The sequence below is a fragment of the Anopheles merus genome, chromosome X, assembly GCF_017562075.2.
Source record: "Anopheles merus strain MAF chromosome X, AmerM5.1, whole genome shotgun sequence".
Classification (NCBI taxonomy): Eukaryota; Metazoa; Arthropoda; class Insecta; order Diptera; family Culicidae; genus Anopheles; species Anopheles merus.
The window spans coordinates 11,031,221-11,051,333 of NC_054081.1; the positions used below are offsets into that span (position 1 = coordinate 11,031,221).

The 20,113-nt window shown below is 48.8% G+C and overlaps 1 protein-coding gene across 1 annotated transcript in view; it reads right to left on the minus strand.

Annotated features, from left to right (window-relative positions):
• LOC121589858 (DNA ligase 4) overlaps nucleotides 1–16,223 on the minus strand; it is a 21,097-nt gene extending 4,874 nt beyond the window's left edge. The window contains 13 exon segments of the mRNA XM_041909066.1: nucleotides 14,203–14,366; nucleotides 14,369–14,437; nucleotides 14,440–14,521; nucleotides 14,523–14,603; nucleotides 14,605–14,775; nucleotides 14,777–14,824; nucleotides 14,826–15,042; nucleotides 15,044–15,089; nucleotides 15,092–15,260; nucleotides 15,262–15,303; nucleotides 15,306–15,458; nucleotides 15,570–15,824; nucleotides 15,912–16,223. Of these exon segments, the coding sequence (XP_041765000.1) occupies nucleotides 14,203–14,366; nucleotides 14,369–14,437; nucleotides 14,440–14,521; nucleotides 14,523–14,603; nucleotides 14,605–14,775; nucleotides 14,777–14,824; nucleotides 14,826–15,042; nucleotides 15,044–15,089; nucleotides 15,092–15,260; nucleotides 15,262–15,303; nucleotides 15,306–15,458; nucleotides 15,570–15,824; nucleotides 15,912–16,052 (1,638 nt within the window). The 5' untranslated portion in view covers nucleotides 16,053–16,223.
• Between the last annotated feature and the right edge of the window lie 3,890 nt (nucleotides 16,224–20,113).

Genomic DNA, 20,113 nt, shown 5'->3' on the forward strand with positions numbered 1-20,113 from the left:
ACAGCGGAAAGTATCGACTGAAATGGCTGAAATTGGTAGAGTCTTAGATGCAACACGAGAACAGAACAGAGAAGCAAAATGGAGTTGGAGAAAACTGTAATCAATTGAGCGTGTGGTGTGGGTTAGTGTGTCTGTATTCAGGGGGGTGATAATTATCAGCACACACAGCAACGTTACTATTCACTCTCGTGTCTCTTGCTTTCCCTCTCGCGCGCTCTCGCTTCTCGCGGGGAAGATGGCGCCGGCTACAAATGATTTACAAATTTGCGTGTATTAAAAAAAAAACAACTCGCAAGCACATTTTTTTCTCCAGATACATACAAAAACACCATATACACACACACATGAGCGCTTAGAATTAGACCATTTCTATTTCAAGTGCCTGCTGCTAAGGTCTATCAGTGCACACAGCACCACCACGCTTGTGGCTTAATTAGAAATGAGAAAGAGAGAGTACACAATACACACTCGCACACACGATCATCACCGAGTTCGCAAGATTTCGCTCTCGCTCGCGCATCATCAAGTGAGAAAGATGTGAACGTGTCTGCCAAACATACACTCACACACTGACGCGGATAGATGGTAAACCAAGATGCATCTAACGCGTGCGCGTGCGCGACACACACTTGTGTGTATGTGTGTCCGTTCTGTGCGCCAGCGACTTTACCGATCGCGAATTATGGAGCACCTTGTTTGCGGGCTTCATTATCTCCTTTTTCGTACTCTTTTGTCGATGAGAAAGAACGACCGGCGGCGAGGAGGTGTAAGCGCAAGCGCGCCATAAAAATCTAATCAAATGGATGACTGACGTAGTGAGAATCGTCTGACAGAAGGTGAGTTTCGCTGGTGGTGAAATCGCCGCTCCCCTGCTCCTTTGCCCGTTGCCCGTTGGCACGTGCACATTTCGCGGCAAAAGCAGCAAGAAGGACACATATCGCACGTCTTCTTCCTTCCGCAATTGTACGCAATTGTGTGTGTGAGTGCGTGTGTCCTCCTGGAGGTGTCCAAGCGATCATTAAATCGCCGCGTAACAGCGGGCCGCTGTTCGACGATGAATCATATTTGATCGATCGCGGTCTCTCACCGCTGTGCCCCGCCCGCAAAGCTGTGCAACCATTTGTCAGTTGTTCCGATTTTTGTGTTGGTGCTGTTGCTTGTTTCGCACACATCCATCCCGCTGTGTGGTATTCGATCGGCCATAGCACCACCAACCCTCGCCCCGTTTATCGTGCGCGATCGCCATCGAATCGTATAAGGACATCCCACATACCGATTGCATTAGTTAGCGATTGTTTCGTTTTGTCGACACCCTGCTTGTAGCACGCCGCCACCTCTGCCCCTTATCTCCTCACCATCACAACCCCTCGCGCGCTGCCCGTGTACGTGCCGATGGAAAGCAGGGAAAACGCACAACTGTGCACAACCATTCGCCTCCGAAAATAGAGAGCGCGCGAGAGTACTCGCAGTATAAGTGTAATGTATGTGGTGTGTGTGTTTTCGCCGCGGTGCAACGGGTCTTTGATTTGTGTGCTGCCACCGCCGCCCCGCCGCTTCATCGTTTTGCTCAGTGGGCTTCCTTTTTATGCCATCCACCCCTGCTAGACTGACTTGGTTGGATGATTTTATTATTATTATTATTATGGGTGTGTGATTCTTCTTCATTTCATTCAGCTCCTCACACACGTTTTCCAATCGTTGGGTGGGTGGTTGAAATTGTGCTGCCCCGTTACTAGTCCCACTTTTCCCATCTGGCGGCGCACCCTATCCCCCCTACTTCCACCCCCGAAATGCGCAGCACACACACTGGACGAGAAACACACATCCGTGTGTCCGGTCTAGTGATGGGTAAAATTTGCAAGCATACGGAGTCGACTCCGATCTGATTTCTATAATTTTGGAACCGACTTCGGAAGTTTGGTCCGGTCGGCATTATCCGGTCTTTTGGAAGCGATTGGAGTAGTCCGAAGTCGACCGAAGTCGTCAGAAGTTGTCTGGAGGCGGAGACATCCGGAATCTTCCTGAGTCATCCGGAGCTTTCCGGAGTCCGACTCCGGGCAATTCCGGACAACTCTGAACGACGCCGGACGACTCCGACCGCGGGTGACTCCGGATGACTCCAGACGACTCCTATTCTGTGCGATTCCGAACGACTCCGGACGGACGGAGCTTGCAGTTATGGTTTTATCGGAGTCTAAATCGGACCAATAGCCAGAGCCGGCCGAAGTCGTCTGGAGGCGGAGTCATCCGGAATCTTCCAGAGTCATCCGGAGTCTTCTGGAGTCCGACTTCGGCCAATTCTGGACAACTTCCAACGACTCCTGACAACTCCTGACAACTCCTGACAACTCCTGACAACTCCTGACAACTCCAGACAACTCCAGACAACTCCAGACAACTCCAGACAACTCCATACAACTCCAGACAACTCCAGACAACTCCGGACAGCTCCGGACAACTCCGAGCGACTCCAACCCAGACAGCTACGGCTCCGGACGACTTCGACTCCGGGCGGAATTCTTGGTTCTCATTTTGCCAGTCGGAGTCAATAGTCGGAGTCGTGGGTGCACTAGAGAGAGCACATCGCTACTCCGATCTGCCAGCTGCTTTTGTTGAGAAGCACGTTCGAACAGATCGATGAATCTTTTCGCAGGAATGTTATGAATTTTGTACGCTATTTACCATACACTCGTCTCGTTAGAACATCACACAAAATACTTATCACTATTACCTATCCCCGGCTGAAGTTTTCAGTCTTTGTAGCCCTTCACAGACAATGACGCTAGCAGCAGGTAGTTTTTATGAGTTCCTCCTCCTGCAAACAAAAATACAGTAAACCATTAAACACTACTTTAATTAGCGGATTTTTACGATCAAAACCAAGTCAAACCCATAAATCGGAGAGAAGGCCCATGCATACTCAGGATAAATATTAAGAAAATGTTTAATACGTGACTAAATAACACTGACGATCGCTAATTATTTCGCTACCGCTCTTGCGCACAGTATTGTTTCAGCCCCATCCCCTCAAACGCGAAACTTGTACTTTTTTGTGTGTGGTTGTGCTGTGCGTATGTATGTGCATGTGTATAAAACGGTAACATTCCAGCAGAAGAAACAACCACCGCCCCACCAACCCGCCAACCCAGCGCACGCACTACAATCTGCTTCAATCTACAATCAACAATCACAAACGCACGCCGCTGCTATCTTCCTTCCTAATGCTGGTGTTTTGCTGCATCCACGTTTCAACAACCTCCCCCCTGCAGTTCTCGTCATAAATCGGATCTGCGTGTGCTCTCTTCCGTCTTCCTCAATCAACCGAAAAAGACAACTCCCAAAATCATCGATCAACCGCGCTCAACCGCTGACACAGAATGTACTTCAACGCACAAACAAACACACACACACACGCACGCATAAAGTACAGGCACGCTGAACGGCGGATGTTTATGTTTCAAAGTTTTGATTAATCTGGGATTTTCTAGCGCAGCCAAAAACCAGAAACTCTTTTTTCGTATAGAAAGTGTCAATGTTTACCAAACTGCTGACATTTCAAACAAATCGGCGGATACATTTGAATCCCGACGTCCGGATTAGAAAGTGATCACGAAGGCAAACACTACAGTTTGTCGCGGGGGTTGGTGATTGGCGCTGCATTGCAACCTTTCCCTATACAAAGTTATATTTAGCTTCCCTTACTCATTGCTTTTGGGGACAAATTCGATCCAAAGTGGACATTGCTATAGAAGGCTATAAAACATTAACTTTATATATATAACACCATGATGCAACGGGCAAACTATGGCTATATCGACATCTCGCCCGCACATTTCACCACGTGTCCATGGCGTCCGAGGGGCATAAACAACGTTCGTTGATGCGGGAGGGCAATACAGGGTTTTAGGAGGGATTGCTGGGGCATCGCTTTTGATAGAAATTAGCTTCCAAATCTGTTCCAACTTTAAACCCAACCGCTTCGTTTCTTTCCGGTATGCTGCGCGCGCGCGTGCGCCTTGCAGAGAACAACGATGACAACGCACCCTCGAAACGCTTCTACCGGCAGCAGGTGTGGACCACGATGAAAGCCCTCTTCCCGCAGGGTTCGGCCTCGAGCAACTACGTCAACAGAAAGATACCACTCTTTCCGGCAGCGGAACAGACGGCCGAACGACTCGCCGACACCCCCGAATTCAAACAAGCGAGTAAGTAGCGGGCCGAACCCGTTCATCATAAGCCATTCCTACCCGATTCCGATTCCGTGTTTGGTATCAATTCCGGAGCCGAGTTGATTCCGGAGTCAATTCTGGACCTACAGTCCGGAATCGATTCCAGAAAACTTCGGACCTAGCCGGAATCGATTACGAAGAAAACTTCATTGTTCCCATCATTAGAAAGTAGCCTAATGTCACAATTTTTTTGTTGCTTCTGTGCCATCAACAGCGAACATTAAGGTGAACATCGATATGGCGCAGGAAGCGGTCAAGCTGCAGGTGCTGAAGGCGAACAAACGCTGTTCGTCGCGCCGTCGCAAAAGTCCGACTACCTGTACGCGAAGATCAAGCTGCCGAGCAGTGTGGAGAGGTGCCGCTCGTCCACAGAGACGCATCGTCAAGATGCTGGCCGGCGAGGACACATACGAGGAGCTCGGTACGTTCCCCCCCCCCCCCCCCGCCCCCCCGATTCATGCGCAATTAGAGCCGTGCTTGAACTACCTTTTTCTTTCTCTGTCCCTCTGCCTGCGCTTCTGTGTTGTCCGTTTATTTTCTACATTTGTTTTCGTACAGCGGCATGTTTTCGTTGCTAGTGCAGCTGAGATTAATGCACTTGGTGATAGAGAAAGGTGTAACAGGTTAATCTTGCTGCTGCTTCCCGTTGTGTGATAAGCCAAGTCAGGGGTTTTGACGGTGCAAATTTGTGCACACAAACACACGCATTTGTGTAGCTGGCGATTGCTATAAGCTTTCAAATAATTATCATTATTAGAATTTATGAATTATTCAACTGTTAGAGAATGCGTGCCATGTTCGTTCATTAATTGATCAACCGACAAGTAACGATCGTGTGTGTGTGTGTGAACTGATTCTGGTTAGGGAGCTACCTAATGATGATTGTTTTCATTAGCACTCCAGCTCTGCCACGAATACCCTTTCGCTCACGTCGGTTCAAACTGTTTTACAGTGGTTTGTTACGGGAATAGACTCCAATAGCTTGCTGTTGATAGAAATTGTTACAGTCGTTGCCGCTAAGTTTTGGCTCTAAGGCACCAATTTTCGGCTGTTAGTCAATCGCTTTGTTTACAAAATTTAACGTCATTTCTTTAAACTGAGTGTCCCAAAGTTATGAAAGTTCAGATAACAGTTTGATATTAATTGATAGAATTTTAAAATACAACAATTAGTATGCCAATTTTGGTAGTTTTAATGGAGTGAAAAAAATTGGCATGTATTTTCAACAACAAAAAAAAAAAAACAATTTATACAAGGTTTTTGTATTGTTTATATGATGTGAAATAACAATTGTTAAAAACCTGTTAAATTTTTAAAAATACCCTGTAAACTTATGATGATTCCTAAACGAGTCAAACATTGATGCCTTAGAGCAGCGATGTCAAACTCATTTGCCTTAGCGGGCCAAATGCCACTTAAAATAGTATCGTGAGCCGCTACCATGTTTTTATATGATATTATATGATACAAAAAATCAGATTGTTAGCAGTTCCTTTCATCTCACATTGGGATAACAGTTAAGTTACGACAGTAAAAACTGTAAAGCAATTTTTTTAAGCTAAGACACGTATTACTAAAGATCGTTTGTAATAGATTATATCTATTGGCCATCGGCCTTTGATATTTTCAAAATTTGAGCAGCCCTAAAAGATAGTACGCAAAGATAATGACTAGGCAATGACTAAGTAGGTTAGTTTTATTCATGACAGACAATGGTTTATGTTGATATTGGTGTGATTTCAATTCACAATATTTTTGAGCTGGCATTGATTGGGAAATGCATTTTAGAAACTCGCTTCCTAACAATCTCGATAGAATCCTCTTTTATTATGGCGACTGAAATCAATGCTGTAAACTCACCCGTACTACTAACCTGTAGCGAAATCGTTTGTAACATCCAATCAAAAGTAATGCTTGTTTGTACTGACAGCTATAAACGTAATTCCTACACGTTTAGCAGAAGTATAATGTTCTAAGCAGCAACCATGCCCAAAAAGAGGTTCAATCTGATACTTTCCCCAAAATAATTTTGGGGGAGCTTCGACCAAGAAGACATACATTTTTACTTGTTTAAGTGTTTTGGATAGTTAAAAATCTTAAAAATAAATAGACTAGCAGTTCATCGATTGGCATGTTTCCAACAATTTGCTGCTCGATTTGAAGCCCACTAGTCCATTCGACTGCCGTTGGAATACCGTGACCATAAATACTGTAAAACTATACTATGAAACAATTTTTCATTATTTTTGTAACCTAAACAAAAGCAATGTGTCCGGAATTCCATGTTCGAAAATACACTTTTCGGTTTTTGTTCTATAACTTGAACAGTTTTATGGAATTCTTATATTTGTTGTACACACATGCATGGAGAGAAAATAGAGGAAAACATCGGTAAGGTAGTCTGCCAATGGTCTGACAATCAGTCTTTTAGGCCACAAAGTGTACTGCAATATCTTAGCTACTGACTAGTTTTTCTTTTCCGGGCGGAATCCGCGCATAATAGCGCACCATACCGCTGCACGCTACAACAATGTTTATTTTGTTGTTGTTGTTTGAATATTTAGAGACTTTGGCCCCAACGGAGTTCTTTCGCCTATTAAACAATAATGTCTATATTTTTGACAGCCCGCGCCTATGATATATACAGTACACGACCGCTAACTGAGAGGTAAACAAGCTCCAGTTAACGAACAGCGTTCGCTAATTGGAGTGACGTTTCTATGGATTGATTGTTTTGATTGGCGTTGACTGGAATAAACATACCATTTTTTTTTTTCATTTATGTTGATATAAAGTATAGTAATTCGTGTGATGGCATAAATTAATAGCAAGCGTAGGCAAAATACCCTAAATTTGTTGTGAATAATGCACATTTGCGACAAATTTCTCTTCATGAGATTCCGGATGTTTTCATGTTTTGACGTTTAAGTGTTCTTTAACTGAGAATCACTCCAGTTAGCGAACCTCCAATTAAAAAGCACTCCAGTTAAAACACATCTAGTTAACGGTCACCTACTGTAGTGGCACACTTGCCCCAAATAGAGGTGGCTCTCTTGTCCCAAAAGTATCTTTTTTTGAAATTGGATTTTTTCAGGGATGAAAAAAAATGTTTTTTAACTAACCACCATAACAAAAAGATATCTTTTCTCAGCTTTACAGTGGTATAAATATTGTCTCGGTTCATTGTTCCTAATTTTTTTGAGAGCTTATTTGGTATGGTTGAAAAAGCATAATCTTCTACCCAATTTTGAAACTCAACATAAAACAGTTGAAAACAATAATAAAAATCGTTTAATCCATATGAAATTCGCACAGCATTTGTAGTCATTGTAACAAAACCATCAGTATACTCAATTGGTCATTTAACTAAAGTTTTAATGGTAAAAATGCTTGGTGGCACTCTTGCCCTAAATTCCGCTAGAGAAATCTGCGAAGTTGAAAATCTCTTCATAGTTCAAACGTCCGGAATGGACTGGCATGTAGTGTAGAATGAGAAATGTGTCTATACATTTTGGCTCAAGCGGTCTCGGGCCACACCGAAAGACCTCGAAAGGGCCTAAGAGGCAAAAATGGATGCCTTAGAGTCAAAGCTTGGTGCCAATTTGTTAAATTACGAATATGTAATAGATTGCGTTACAAAGTAATAATCATGATTTTAATAACTTGAAACCCCAACATGTGGAACGATAGAAGAAAAAAAAAAACAACAACAATATTATATTATAACAACAGCAATTTGATTAAGGCTTGAAATACGAACGACTTAATCAGGCTTAGCCTGGCGCTCTGCAGACAGCATTTTGTTTAATGTTTACTTTTCAACGAAAAAACAAACGCGATTAAACTAATTTCTCTCTACTCGCCCGCTCTTTCTCTTTTTGCCTACGCCCTGCATACAAACAACAGGCATCGATCAGACCGAACCGCTCGACATGGTTGTGGTCGGGTGCGTGGCCGTATCCGAGCGCGGCCAGCGCATCGGCAAGGGCAACGGGTACGTTGACCTGGAGATAGCGATCCTGGTGCAGCTGGGCGTGATCACGCCGAAGACGGTTATCGCGACGACGGTGGCGGACGAGCAGGTGTTCAGCGAGCTGCAGGCGGACCTGTTTCCAGCCGTACGACTTCACGGTCGATCTGATCGTGACGCCGACGCGCGTGATACGCGTCGAGCCGCGGCCGGAGCCGCGCGCGATCGGCGTCCAGTGGGGCCTGCTGTCGTCCCGCCGGCTGGACGTGGTGCGCGTGCTGAAGAAGCTGAAGGAGCGCCTGGAGTCGGAGGGCAAGCACATCGAGCTGAAGGACGAGGACACGGACGTGGAGAGCTTCCGGAAGCGGCGCACGCGCGGCAGCGGCAGCGCCGGCGGCCAGCAGCAGGACCGGCGCCGCCAGTCGAACCGGCGCCGCCGGTCGACGCGCAACAGTGCGGCCGGCGAGGGCGGCAAGAGCGGCAACGAGCAGGACGGCGGCAATGGCGGCGGGCTGGACGGTGGCAACGAGAGTGGCGAGGGCGGTGGTCCGCGCATGCGCCGGAAACGGCGCTACTCGCGCAAGCCGCGCCGCTACTCGCGCCGCGACTCGGGCGACTACGGCAGCCCGGACGGGGGCCGAACCGGGGGCGAGGAGGGCGGCGACGGCCAGCAGCACCAGCGGCAACGGCCGCACCCGGGTGGCAAGGGGGGCCGGCTGCGCCCGAACAATAAGGCGGGCGCCGCGAACGGCACCAACGGGCAGCCGGCGGCGCAGCAGAAGCAGCAGCGGCCACCGCGCCAGCCGAAACCGCAGCTGCAGGACAGTGTGCGCATCCGCGTGTCGAACATGTTCTCGGTGCCGTTCAAGGATTTCAAGGACGAGCTGCGCACCCGGGACTGCTACCCGGCCAAGATTAGCCAGAGCCGAAATGGGCGGTGTCTGCTCATCTTCCCGAAGCGCGACGACCTGGAGGAGCAGGCGCAGGCGGACGAGCTGCTGCAGAAGCTGGCCGATATGCGCATCTCGGTGCCGCAGAAGAACAGTGCCGAGCCGAAGCAGGTCAAGCTGAAGTGCGAGCTGCAGCTCAAGTCGAAGGACTTTGGCGAGAACGATGCGACCTCGATCGCGTCCGCCGCGAACCGGGCCGCCCGGAAAGCGAACGACGCTGGCCAGAAGCTGGGCGTGGCCGGTGCCGCCCCGCCGGCGGTGGCTGACGGCGCAGCAGCAGGACGGCGCTGCGGGCGGAGAGCCGGCGAACGTGAGCGAGCTGTTGCAGGAGGTGCTGGCGGCGACGCAGCTCGCCGCCCGGGCCGCCAAGGCAGCGAAGACGGTCGTGGAGAAGGTGCTGCAGGAGTCGCTGGCGGAGGCGGACAGGGAACCGTCGTCATCGGATGATCCGGACCGAAGCAAAAACTGCTCGCCCAGATGGACGAGGTGACCAAAGCCGGGGCGGAAGCGCACGCCGCCGGCCTGAAGGCGGAGGCGGCCGTTGCGGCAGTGGCGCCACCGGCGGCGACGCCGGACGCCGACGGTGCCGACGGTGCCGACGGTGCCGAAACGGCGCTGCAACGAAGGAGCAGGTCCCGGCGATGGTCAGCGCGACCCAGGAGGTGGCCCGGGCTGCCGCCGCCGTCGCGTACGCCCTCGCCACACTGTTCGAGCTCGTTCCCCCCGCCGCCGACCAGGTCCAGCGTGGCCGTCGCCCCGGTCTCGACCGTGGTCCGCCTGTTCCGCTCGCTGCTTCCCGCTAGCGCCATCAGTAGCAGCAGCAGCACCACCACCGCCACCGCCACCACCACCGACACCAATACCACTGCAACCGTGTCTTCTTAATTTAACGCATCGACAGGAGGACAATAGCGTGCAACACTCACCTAAATGTATGGCTAGGACAACAATCACACACACCACACACACACACACACACAACACACACACACTTCACACTTACACAAAGATAAGATTTTTTGCTCGTTCCATCCCTTCACTTTCTTTCCCCCGTCTTCCCGGACTGTGAAATGGACAGATTTTGCTTACCATTTTTTTTCTTTCTTCTCCCTCCCTCCCTATTGTTGCCTTTACGATTACACGCAATTGTCGCACACCAACTCAACCAGTGCGCGTAAAATAATAGATTTACGTATTTTACAATATAAATTTTATACTCATTTAAATTCATAACATACGCCCTAACCCCGCCTCCTCCTCCACCCCATTTTCACACCTCGTATTGTTGGTGTGCATGCCGTGCGTGCGGATGTGTGTGTGTGTGTGTGTGTGCGCGTGATTTTTGTGCGTTTTTTTTTTTGTTCGCCTTAATTAAGGCGCGCCACGTGACGGCACTTAGTAATCGCAATCGAATCGAGGGCGCAAACTATTAATAATTTGTATACGCTAATGTATTGGTGTGTCCTTCCATTTCGCTACACCCCCGCTACCTTCCCAACTTAATACTACCATTACAACTCTGGACCGCTTCGAGTGTGTCTGGGTTTGCGCGTTAATAATGCTTACTTTTATGGGGTTCTTTTCTTTTGTTTGTGCGCATTCAAACACACACACACACCCACTTACTCTCAAGTGATGGTTATATTGTAACCTCCCTCACCCCCTCCCGAGCGGGAGATAATTGCGGAAAGGCCTATAACACGCAGTAGTTTGTTGAGAAAGCGAAGGGAAAATCAGGAAGGAAGTAAATTGCTTCCTGTTTTGTTTTTTTTTTCTCTTCGGTTGGTATATTTAAATCCAAGTCTGACTCGAAACATGTTTTCTTTTCCTTTTTTTTCTTTAAAATTATTTAAAAAAAACGTAGAAACAGAAACGGTATCGCGAGGAAGAGGTAGTGGAAGGAAAGAGAGAAATGGCGCGCACACAAAAATGCGCACAGTCTTTTCAAACAAGTCACGCTGGCAGGCAGGCAGGCAGGCAGGCAGGCATTAACACGGAGAGGGGGAAACCGAACGAACACTGTGTAGCAGAGACAGGAAACAGAAACAGGAAAATGAGATAAACAATTGTATATGAGAGATCCCTTTGCTCTAAGGAGATAAACACACACACACACACATACATACACACTCACACAAACTCATAAACAAACACTGTCATATTTATGCGGAATGAATTGTAATGAATTTGAATTTGGATTATAAAACGGCAAATACATGAAGAAAACAAACAAACAAACATGCTCGGCTATGCATAGAATGCATATACAGTTCACGCAAGCGAAATAGATTATAGACCTGTATGTAAAGTTACACAAAAACACACACACTCACACAGTTGATGGAGAAGGGTGTGCAGGGAGCGCAGAATATCTTTCCTGCTGCTTGTGCGCCGCCACCGGGCAAATTCGCGCACGTTCCACACTAAAAGAGCATCAACATTTAACCTAACGCCAACGATGTACGATGTGCGTGCAGCCGAAAGTCTGAAGCGGCCGGCAGGTGGCTCGCACTACCCCATTTCATTAATCCGCCGTCAAATAGCTGCGAATATGCCCGGCTCTACGACGATCTTTCAACCCCCTGCTAGCTCTCCCTTTCCGCTGCCGGATTCTCCTGATATATACATCATGCTCTCCCAGTGTATAATGAAGTGGAATAAATTTGAAGTCTAACACTCTTTTTCATAATTCTATTCTTTCGTTTGTTGGTCGTGTTTCTACGTTGCCTATTATTTACAGTGCTGCTACGTGGTAGAAACATTTTACAATTGTATAACGTACATTAATTAGGATTTGTTTTTCGAATAAATGTATAGTAGTGTTGGGTAAATCTGATTCAGATGCATGAATCGAAATGAATCTTTGAAATGAGTCAATGCATCTGAAGCTCGGTCGCAAAGATTCATATATCTCGAAATACACGAATCTCTAGGAATTCATCTCCTAGGAAATCTCCAAGGATTCATAGAGCTTGAGCTTTTCATTATTCTACTTCTTGGCGTAACAACCTACGTGGCCATGTCAACCCAATACAGACTTTCGAGACTTCTTGGCAAGTACCACGCTGCCGGATAGTTTGTTTTGCTACTGGAAGAGACGGTCCATGCTAGGTTTGATTCCACTACGGACATGTTGTTTGCTGGGATCGCGAAAATTCAATATTTAAATATCTTCTTCTTCTTCTTTTTGGCTCAACAACCGTTGTTGTCGGTCAAGGCCTGCCTGCACCACTTGTGGGTTTGGCTTTCAGTGACTAATTGATTTCCCCCCATAGCAGGATAGTCAGTCCTACGTATGGCGGCACGGTCCATTTGGGGATTGAACCCATGACGGGCATGTTGTTAAGTCGCACGAGTTTGACGACTGTACTACGAGACCGGCCTGATTTTAAATATCATACATCGTTAAAGATGCGTGAATCCCTGGAGATATATGAATTTTAATGGATTTATGAATCGTTGAAAAGTCATGAATCCTTGGTGATTGAAGATGAATCTTTAGAAATGAATCCTTGGAGATGAATCTTTAGATATGAATCCTTAGGAATGAATCCATGAAGATTCATTCTTTTGAGATGAATCCTTGTAGATGAATCTTTAGAAATGAATCCTTGGAGATGAATCTTTAGATATGAATCCTTAGGAATGAATCCATGAAGATTCATTCTTTTGAGATGAATCCTTGTAGATGAATCTTAGAAATGAATCCTTGGAGATGAATCTTTAGATATGAATCCTTAGGAATGAATCCATGAAGATTCATTCTTTTGAGATGAATCCTTGTAGATGAATCTTTAGAAATGAATCCTTGGAGATGAATCTTTAGATATGAATCCTTAGGAATGAATCCATGAAGATTCATTCTTTTGAGATGAATCCTTGTAGATGAATTTTTAGAGATGAATCCTTGAAGATGAATCTTTGAAGAGTCGATTCGAGAATCGAATAATTGAATCACTGAAGCTTCATATGAATGAATCTCAACGAAGATTCAAGGAAACCCAACACTAATGTGTAGACAAGTGCTATCCGGATGCTTTGGGACCGTTTTCAGTCAGCAACGATAAAATCCGCCCCATCGCACAACTGGCCCGTCTCGATCGAGCGCCCAATCCAGCGAACCTGCAGCAACGTCGTGCCATCCCCGCTTGCCGGCTCACCGGCCGCCATCCGGTCGGCCCACAGCTCCATCTCCTGCACCGTGGCGGTAGCGCCGGGCGCAACAACACGTACCGCGCGCGCCCCGGCTCGGAGTCGCGCAACCAGCGGCCCCCGTACTGCACGAAGCGCAGCATGTCCCGCTGGGCCCGGAACTCGGCGACCTGCCCATCCCACGCTTGCGCGGCCCGGTACAGCCGTCCGGTGAGACCCCCGGAACAGACGCATGCGGGGTGGCGTGCCGCACGCCCAGTAGCATCCGCTCGCCCCGTACCACCTCCCGGTCGGTCAAGGCGGCCCGGCTCGACGGCGTCGCTCCCATGCGGCGCAGCAGGGCCCGAACGAGGTCGGTGTGGTGGGACGCGTGTAAGAGTCCCCATACCGGTCGTACTGTTGCGCCAGCCGCATGCGCGTCGGCTCCGTTGCGCTGAGCATATCCTCCGGCCGGAACGCTTCCAGCCTACCCGCGTGCCGGCTCGCAGCAACCATTCGTCCCGCACAAGTCCCAGCGGCCCGTCTCCATGTACTTGCGCACCTTGAAGGTGACGCGCCCGGCCACGATGGCGTACGTGGCCGGGGTCGGGTTGGCGACGGCCCGGCCACCGTGCCGCCGCACAAGCCGCTCGAGTGCGTCGATGGTGGCCGCGCCCGGCTGACTGCCCACACTCATCACGCACACGTCCCTGCCGTGCAGCATGGCGCCCGGCAGCGGGGGCGGTTCCTGCTCCGGGTTGCGCTCGAGCGTGACCAGCGCCACCCGTTTGCGTGGCGCCTTCGCTTTGGCCACGGTCGGCGGTGCGCTCAGGTCCTCCAGCGTGACGTGCCGCTTGGCCAGCTTGGTTGCCCGTTGGCCGCCTGCACTCGGGCCGCTCTGGTACTGTTACTGCCCTGCCACCTGCTCCAGCTCGTCCAGCGTGCACACCTCGTCCGGCAGCTTGTCCGGCCGGACGGTGACGATGCGCGGGAAGCGTATGGTGTACCCGGCGGCGTACGAATCGCTTCGCTCCCACAGCACCAGCTCGGACCCGCGCAGCTGCAGCGTGATCGAGTCGGTGGGGCAATCCACACGTCGGGCGTGGTCTGGCCGCACTGTACCACCGTACCACCATCGCCACCGTCGGCCGGCCCGTCCGCCAGTGAGGCCGCAGCGTTTTGGTCAGCTGCTGCACTCGAGCGTCCCCAGGCCCATCGACAACCTTCGCCACCGAGAGGTACTATCGGGGCGGGGGGTGGTGCGGGCCGCCACCCCACCAGGAACGCGTTCACGTACGTGCGGCGCTGGTTGTAGAAGCCGCCCCAGCACGAGCAGATCGAAGTCCACCACTAGCCCGTCGACGTAGTCCGGCTTGATCTTGTACCAGCCGGTGCCGGCCCGCCGATTCGGCCGGTACGGTGCGTCCTCGCGCTTCAGCACCACGCCCTCCTGCCGCTCGTCGATCGCGCCGTTGATCAGCTCGAGCAGGTGGGGGTGGGTCGCGCACCCGCCCCCGCCGGCACCGCTCGAGGAAGCCGAACTGTTTCGCGCACCGATTCGGCGAGCAGGCGGGCCCGCTCGGCGTACGGTACGCCGGCGAGCGAGCGGCCATTGTGATGCAGCACGTCGTACGCACAGAAGCAGGGTCGCAGCTGGGTGTTGCCCGGGCGCAGTGCCTTCACGTCCGTGCCGTCGCACTTGTCCCGGTAGCGGAGCGTGCGCCGATCGAACACCATCATCTCGCCGCCAGCACGAGCGACCGACGGAGGGGGCGAGCAGGGTGGCCAGCATGGGCGTCAGTGTGCCCCGACCTGGTCTGCGCTCCGCCCGAACGACTCGCTGTAGTCGTGCCCGTTGCGCGAGTAGTACCGGAACGTCTCGCCGTCCCAGTGCACCTGGAACCGCTCGCCGTCCATCTTCGTCTCGAGCCAGTAGGCGTCGCGGCGCAGCAGCTCCCCGACCTGGCGCAGCTCCAGCCACGCTGGCAAGCATCGGGCGCACGAAGTGCAGCGGCCGGATCACGTTCCGTCCGGCTCGTCCAGCTCATTCGCCGCCGCCTGTCTGCTCTCGATCTGCTCCACCATCTGCTTCAGGTCGCTCGCACCGTCGTAAATCGTTGGGGCGCTCGGATGGTACAGCTGCAGTATCCGCCGGCTGCTCACCGCGAGCCGCAGGTTCTGAGCAGGATCCGCACCACCAGCGCTGGGCGAGCGGGCTGGCTCGCTCGATCAGCTGCACCAGCTCGGTTCGGGGCGGCCGCCGGGCCCCCGTCCGCCGATGCATCGAGCCGAGCGTTCACGTCCGCCACGGTCAGATCGCCCACCGCCGGGCAGCGGCCCATGCAGCAGGGAACCGAGCCGGGTCGCCAGGTCGTCGTGGCAGCCGAGAGCAGCCGCTGCACATCCTCGCTGCGCCGATCGAGCCCGAGCGCGCCGGACGTACGCTTCGGCCAGCGAGCGCTCCCGCAGCCCGTACGCTTTCCGCTCACGGTCCAGCCCGGGCAGGAGCAGCCGCAGCCACGCGTGGATCGAGGGACGATTGGGCTGCCAGTGGGAAACGGGGAGCAATTAATAAGCGGTAAGCGATGGAAATGGGGGTACCGCTCCGGACAGCAACAACCGGCCCCTTACCCCTTCTTCGCACGATTGCCGGTAGCGCTCAAAGTCCTGGAAAAACTTGCGCAGCGCCGCCTCCTTGCCCGGCCGCTGAGCATGGTGCACCTTTTCCAGCAGCGTGCTTAGCACGCCGAACGATTCCATCGTTCGGTCCATTCGGGAAGCGAACACAACGGCAACACTGGCCCTAGCTGGTGCAGTACGGGCTTTATGCGTTCGGGCATTGCTATTATACCCCGGTAAACCCTGACCGCTGTGGGCACAGGAATAGTCACGAAGCCACAGGTAAACGGCGGTGACTCAAGCGAATCAGCTGATTGTTGCAGGGGCAACTCAAACGTAAATAAACTGAGCACTTTGACAGCGCACCGTAGCTTGCAACACAATGTAAGCAGCAGGACTAGTGTTTCGCTCAGATTGATGATTTTGTTGTTGTTTGGAGCTTTTCATTGTGCCTTAATTTTATGTGTAACAAACAAAAACGTACTTGCGGCTTCAGCATTGCCTTACATTTAGCTGTAAATAGCGTAAATGACCTTTGGAGTATTCGACGCACCACACTATACGCGTCTGATAGGCCAATGCACACGCTGTTTATTATCAGCAGAATGACCAGATGATGGTGATGAGCACTTTAAAACTACTGATTTTTTAATTTTTCCTACTCCTTTTAATTTTTTTTCATAGTACAGTCTGTTCCCGAGTTACACTGTTTTCCGCGTTCCCGCGAATCCGCCTCCTATTTGACTGAAATACTATTGATTACCCGTAGTTTTTTACTTAATTTGTATTTGTATACACTTTATCATTTATTTAATATGATTCGTGCAGAAAACTAAGGCCGCAAATACACGACGCGCGTTTCCGCGCCCGCGCGAAACGCGTATCCCAAGTGCCACAAATCACTAAACGACCACTAAACGGCTTCTAAACGCCTCAAATTCTCTACCTAAACGGAATATAGAAAGCTTCGTTTAGGACAGACGGCAAACGACATGCCTTCTAAAAATAGCAAAAAAGCTGGTGGCGCCATCTGTTTGTGGGATCCCAACCTGTGGAGCTTCCTCGCTTGGAGGAGAGCTTTCTCATTTCCTCTGTACTGTTGTATGGTTTCGCATTGAAGTTATGCATCGCTAGAACTAGAACGGCGATACGATTGTTAAATACTAAAACTCCAACGGAAACCACCAGTACTGAAGCAAGTGAGATTTGAGTAATGGGTCGTTGGTGTTGATACCCACGTATCTGACCACACGACCATTCGTATAGATTTTTGCTCAGAAAGTTAGAAGGCTATATAGGTCATTATAAGATGAAACTTGTCGAAACCCTTGCAAGAAAAGATAGCAATATATGATGAGTTGTAAACGCCATCTATTGATCAAACCAATGAAGCTGTGAAGCTTTCATTTTTTTCCTATGGAATAATTAATTTTCCAGTCGTTTAAGCTTAATCTGTGGCGCTTGGGATAACAATCCAGCCATAGAAATGAAATGTCATTCAAAAGCGCTACCGCGGAAACGCAGAGATGCTCTTGCTGGATATCTCTGCGGAACTGTTAGGCCGCAAATACACGACGCGCGTTTCCGCGGGCGCGTTCAAACGCGTATAACCCAAGCGCCACAGATTAAGCTTAAACGACTGGAAATTGAATACCATAGGAAAAAAATGAAAGCTTCACAGCTTCATTGGTTTGATCAATAGATGGCGTATTACAACTCATCATTATATTGCTCCCAAGCGCCACAGATTAAGCTTAAACGACTGGAAAATTGAATACCCATAGAAAAAAATGAAAGCTCCACAGCTTCTTGGTTTTGATCAATAGATGGCGTATTACAACTCATCATTATATTGCTATCCTTTTCTTGCAATGTGTTTTCGACAAGTTGCATTTTATTATGACCCTATATAGCCTTCTAACTTTCTGAGCAAAAATCTATATAAATGGTCATGTGGTTAGAGTAGGTGGGTATCAACACCAATGAACCATTTGCTCAAATCTCACTTGCTTCAGGTGCTGGTGGTTTCCGTTGGAGTTAGTATTTAAACAATCGTATCGCCGGTTCTAGTTCTAGCGATGCATATTCAATGCGAAACCATACAACTAGTACAGAGGAAATGAAAAGCTCTCCTCCAAGCGAGGAAGCTCCACAGGTTGGGTATCCCACCACAGATGGCGCCCACCAGCTTTTTTGCTATTTTTAGAATGCATGAGTCGTTTGCCGTCTGCTAAACGAAGTTTTCTATATTCCACGTTTAGGTAGAGAATTTGAGGCGTTTAGAAGCCGTTTAGTGGTCGTTTAGTGGATTTGTGGCACTTGGGAACAGTTCTGCAGAGATATCCAGCAAGAGCATCTCTGCGTTTCCGCGGTAGCGCTTTTGAATGACATTTCATTTCTATGGCTGGATTGTTATACGCGTTTCCGCGGGCGCGGAAACGCGCGTCGTGTATTTGCGGCCTTATACGCGTTTGAACGCGCCCGCGGAAACGCACGTCGTGTATTTGCGGCCTAATATTTCTGGCTTTTAAGCGGTTTCAATTTGTTGGAAAAAAATGCAATTTTTACCGAACTTGAAGCAAATTGTACTGATTTGACATTTAAGCTGTCAAATTTAGAAAACTGCGTATCTCCGAATCCGCGTAAGTCGAGAACCGCGTAACTCGGGAACAGACTGTACCGTAAAATAATAAAACCATCCCTACCTGCAAACTTCCGTTAAATGCCTTCTAATCGCCTTGTAATCGCCGGCGAATTGAAGGCGATCAGCAGTGCATTTAGCAGTAATTAAATGCCTTTGAAATATGTCAATGAAAAATTTCGATTTTAATTTGAAATTTGAAATTGCAACTGTCAAAAGAAAACCTTACAAGTGTCTTCAACACTGCACTGTTGTAGTGTTTCCCAGATATGAGCGTGAGATTCGATAGCACGATTTACGTGTTATGTTCTCTTGCGTTAAGATCTGAGCTATTTCACTTTATTAATGATGGTCTGCATTATTCGTTTTGTTAAAGACCAACCCTTTGAAAGGTGTTAATATATCAAACTCATTTTCGATAAATCTAATAAAATGAGAAATGAGATGCATTTCTCCCATCCTGATAATGATGGGTGAAGATAGAGTAATTATATGTTTTTTAAAAAGGTATTATTTCATTTTGCTTCACATAAAGTTTGTTTATATTCATTATAGCAAGAAAATATTAATATAAAAAGAAATAAGCACAGAAAAAAGATCATAAAAAATCAGGATTTGAACACACGCTTTCTCGGTTCGGAACCAAAAGCGTTGTCGCTGCTCTATTTGGCAGTTACATTAGTGAGGGTGCAAAACCAGTATATATACAAGCAAAGATGGCGGCAAGCTATCTGTTCTGTTGAATCAAAAAGTTGAAATATTTCGAAAAGAACCCGTACAGCCTTGAAAGTTTTCGGTTGAAATCTTAATTTCGCCTTCTAAGGCGACTAAGGCCTTAAATGCCTTCTGAATGCCTTCAAAGCCGTTTAATGCTGGTAGGGATATTACCCCAATCATTGCATTATGCATGATTATCTATACATTAAACGCTATATGAAGATATTGAAACGAAAGCTTCATTGCTTCACTGATTTGCTCATCGTATTATAACTCATCATTATATTGCTGTCCTTCTCTTGCAATGTGTTTCGCCTAGTGTTTCAACGGAATATAGAAAGATTTCGTTTAGCAGACGGTGAACGACTGATGCATTCTAAAATCAGCAAAAAGCTGGTAGCGCCATCTGTTGGTGGGATACCCAACCAGTGGAGCGCTTTCCTCGCTTTGAGTGTGTTCTCCTTGCCGCTGTACTGTTATATGATTTAGCAATGAAGTTATGCATCGCTAGAACTAGAACGGCGATACGTTTAAACACTAAACTCCAATATGAACCATGTATACAGAAGCAAGTGAGATTTGAGTAATGGTCGTTGGTGTCGATACCCACGTATCTGACTATACGACCATTCATATAGATTTTTGCTCGGAAAGTTAGAAGGCTATTTAGGTCATAATTAGACGAAGCTTGTCGAAACAAATTGCAAGAAAAGGGCAGCAATATAATTATGAGCTATAAAACGCCATTTATTGCGTATATCAGTGAATCTATGGAGCTTTCTTTTTTTCTATGGATATTTGATTTTCCAGTCGTTTAAGCTTAATCTGTGGCGCTTGGGTTGCCACCGTTGAGAAG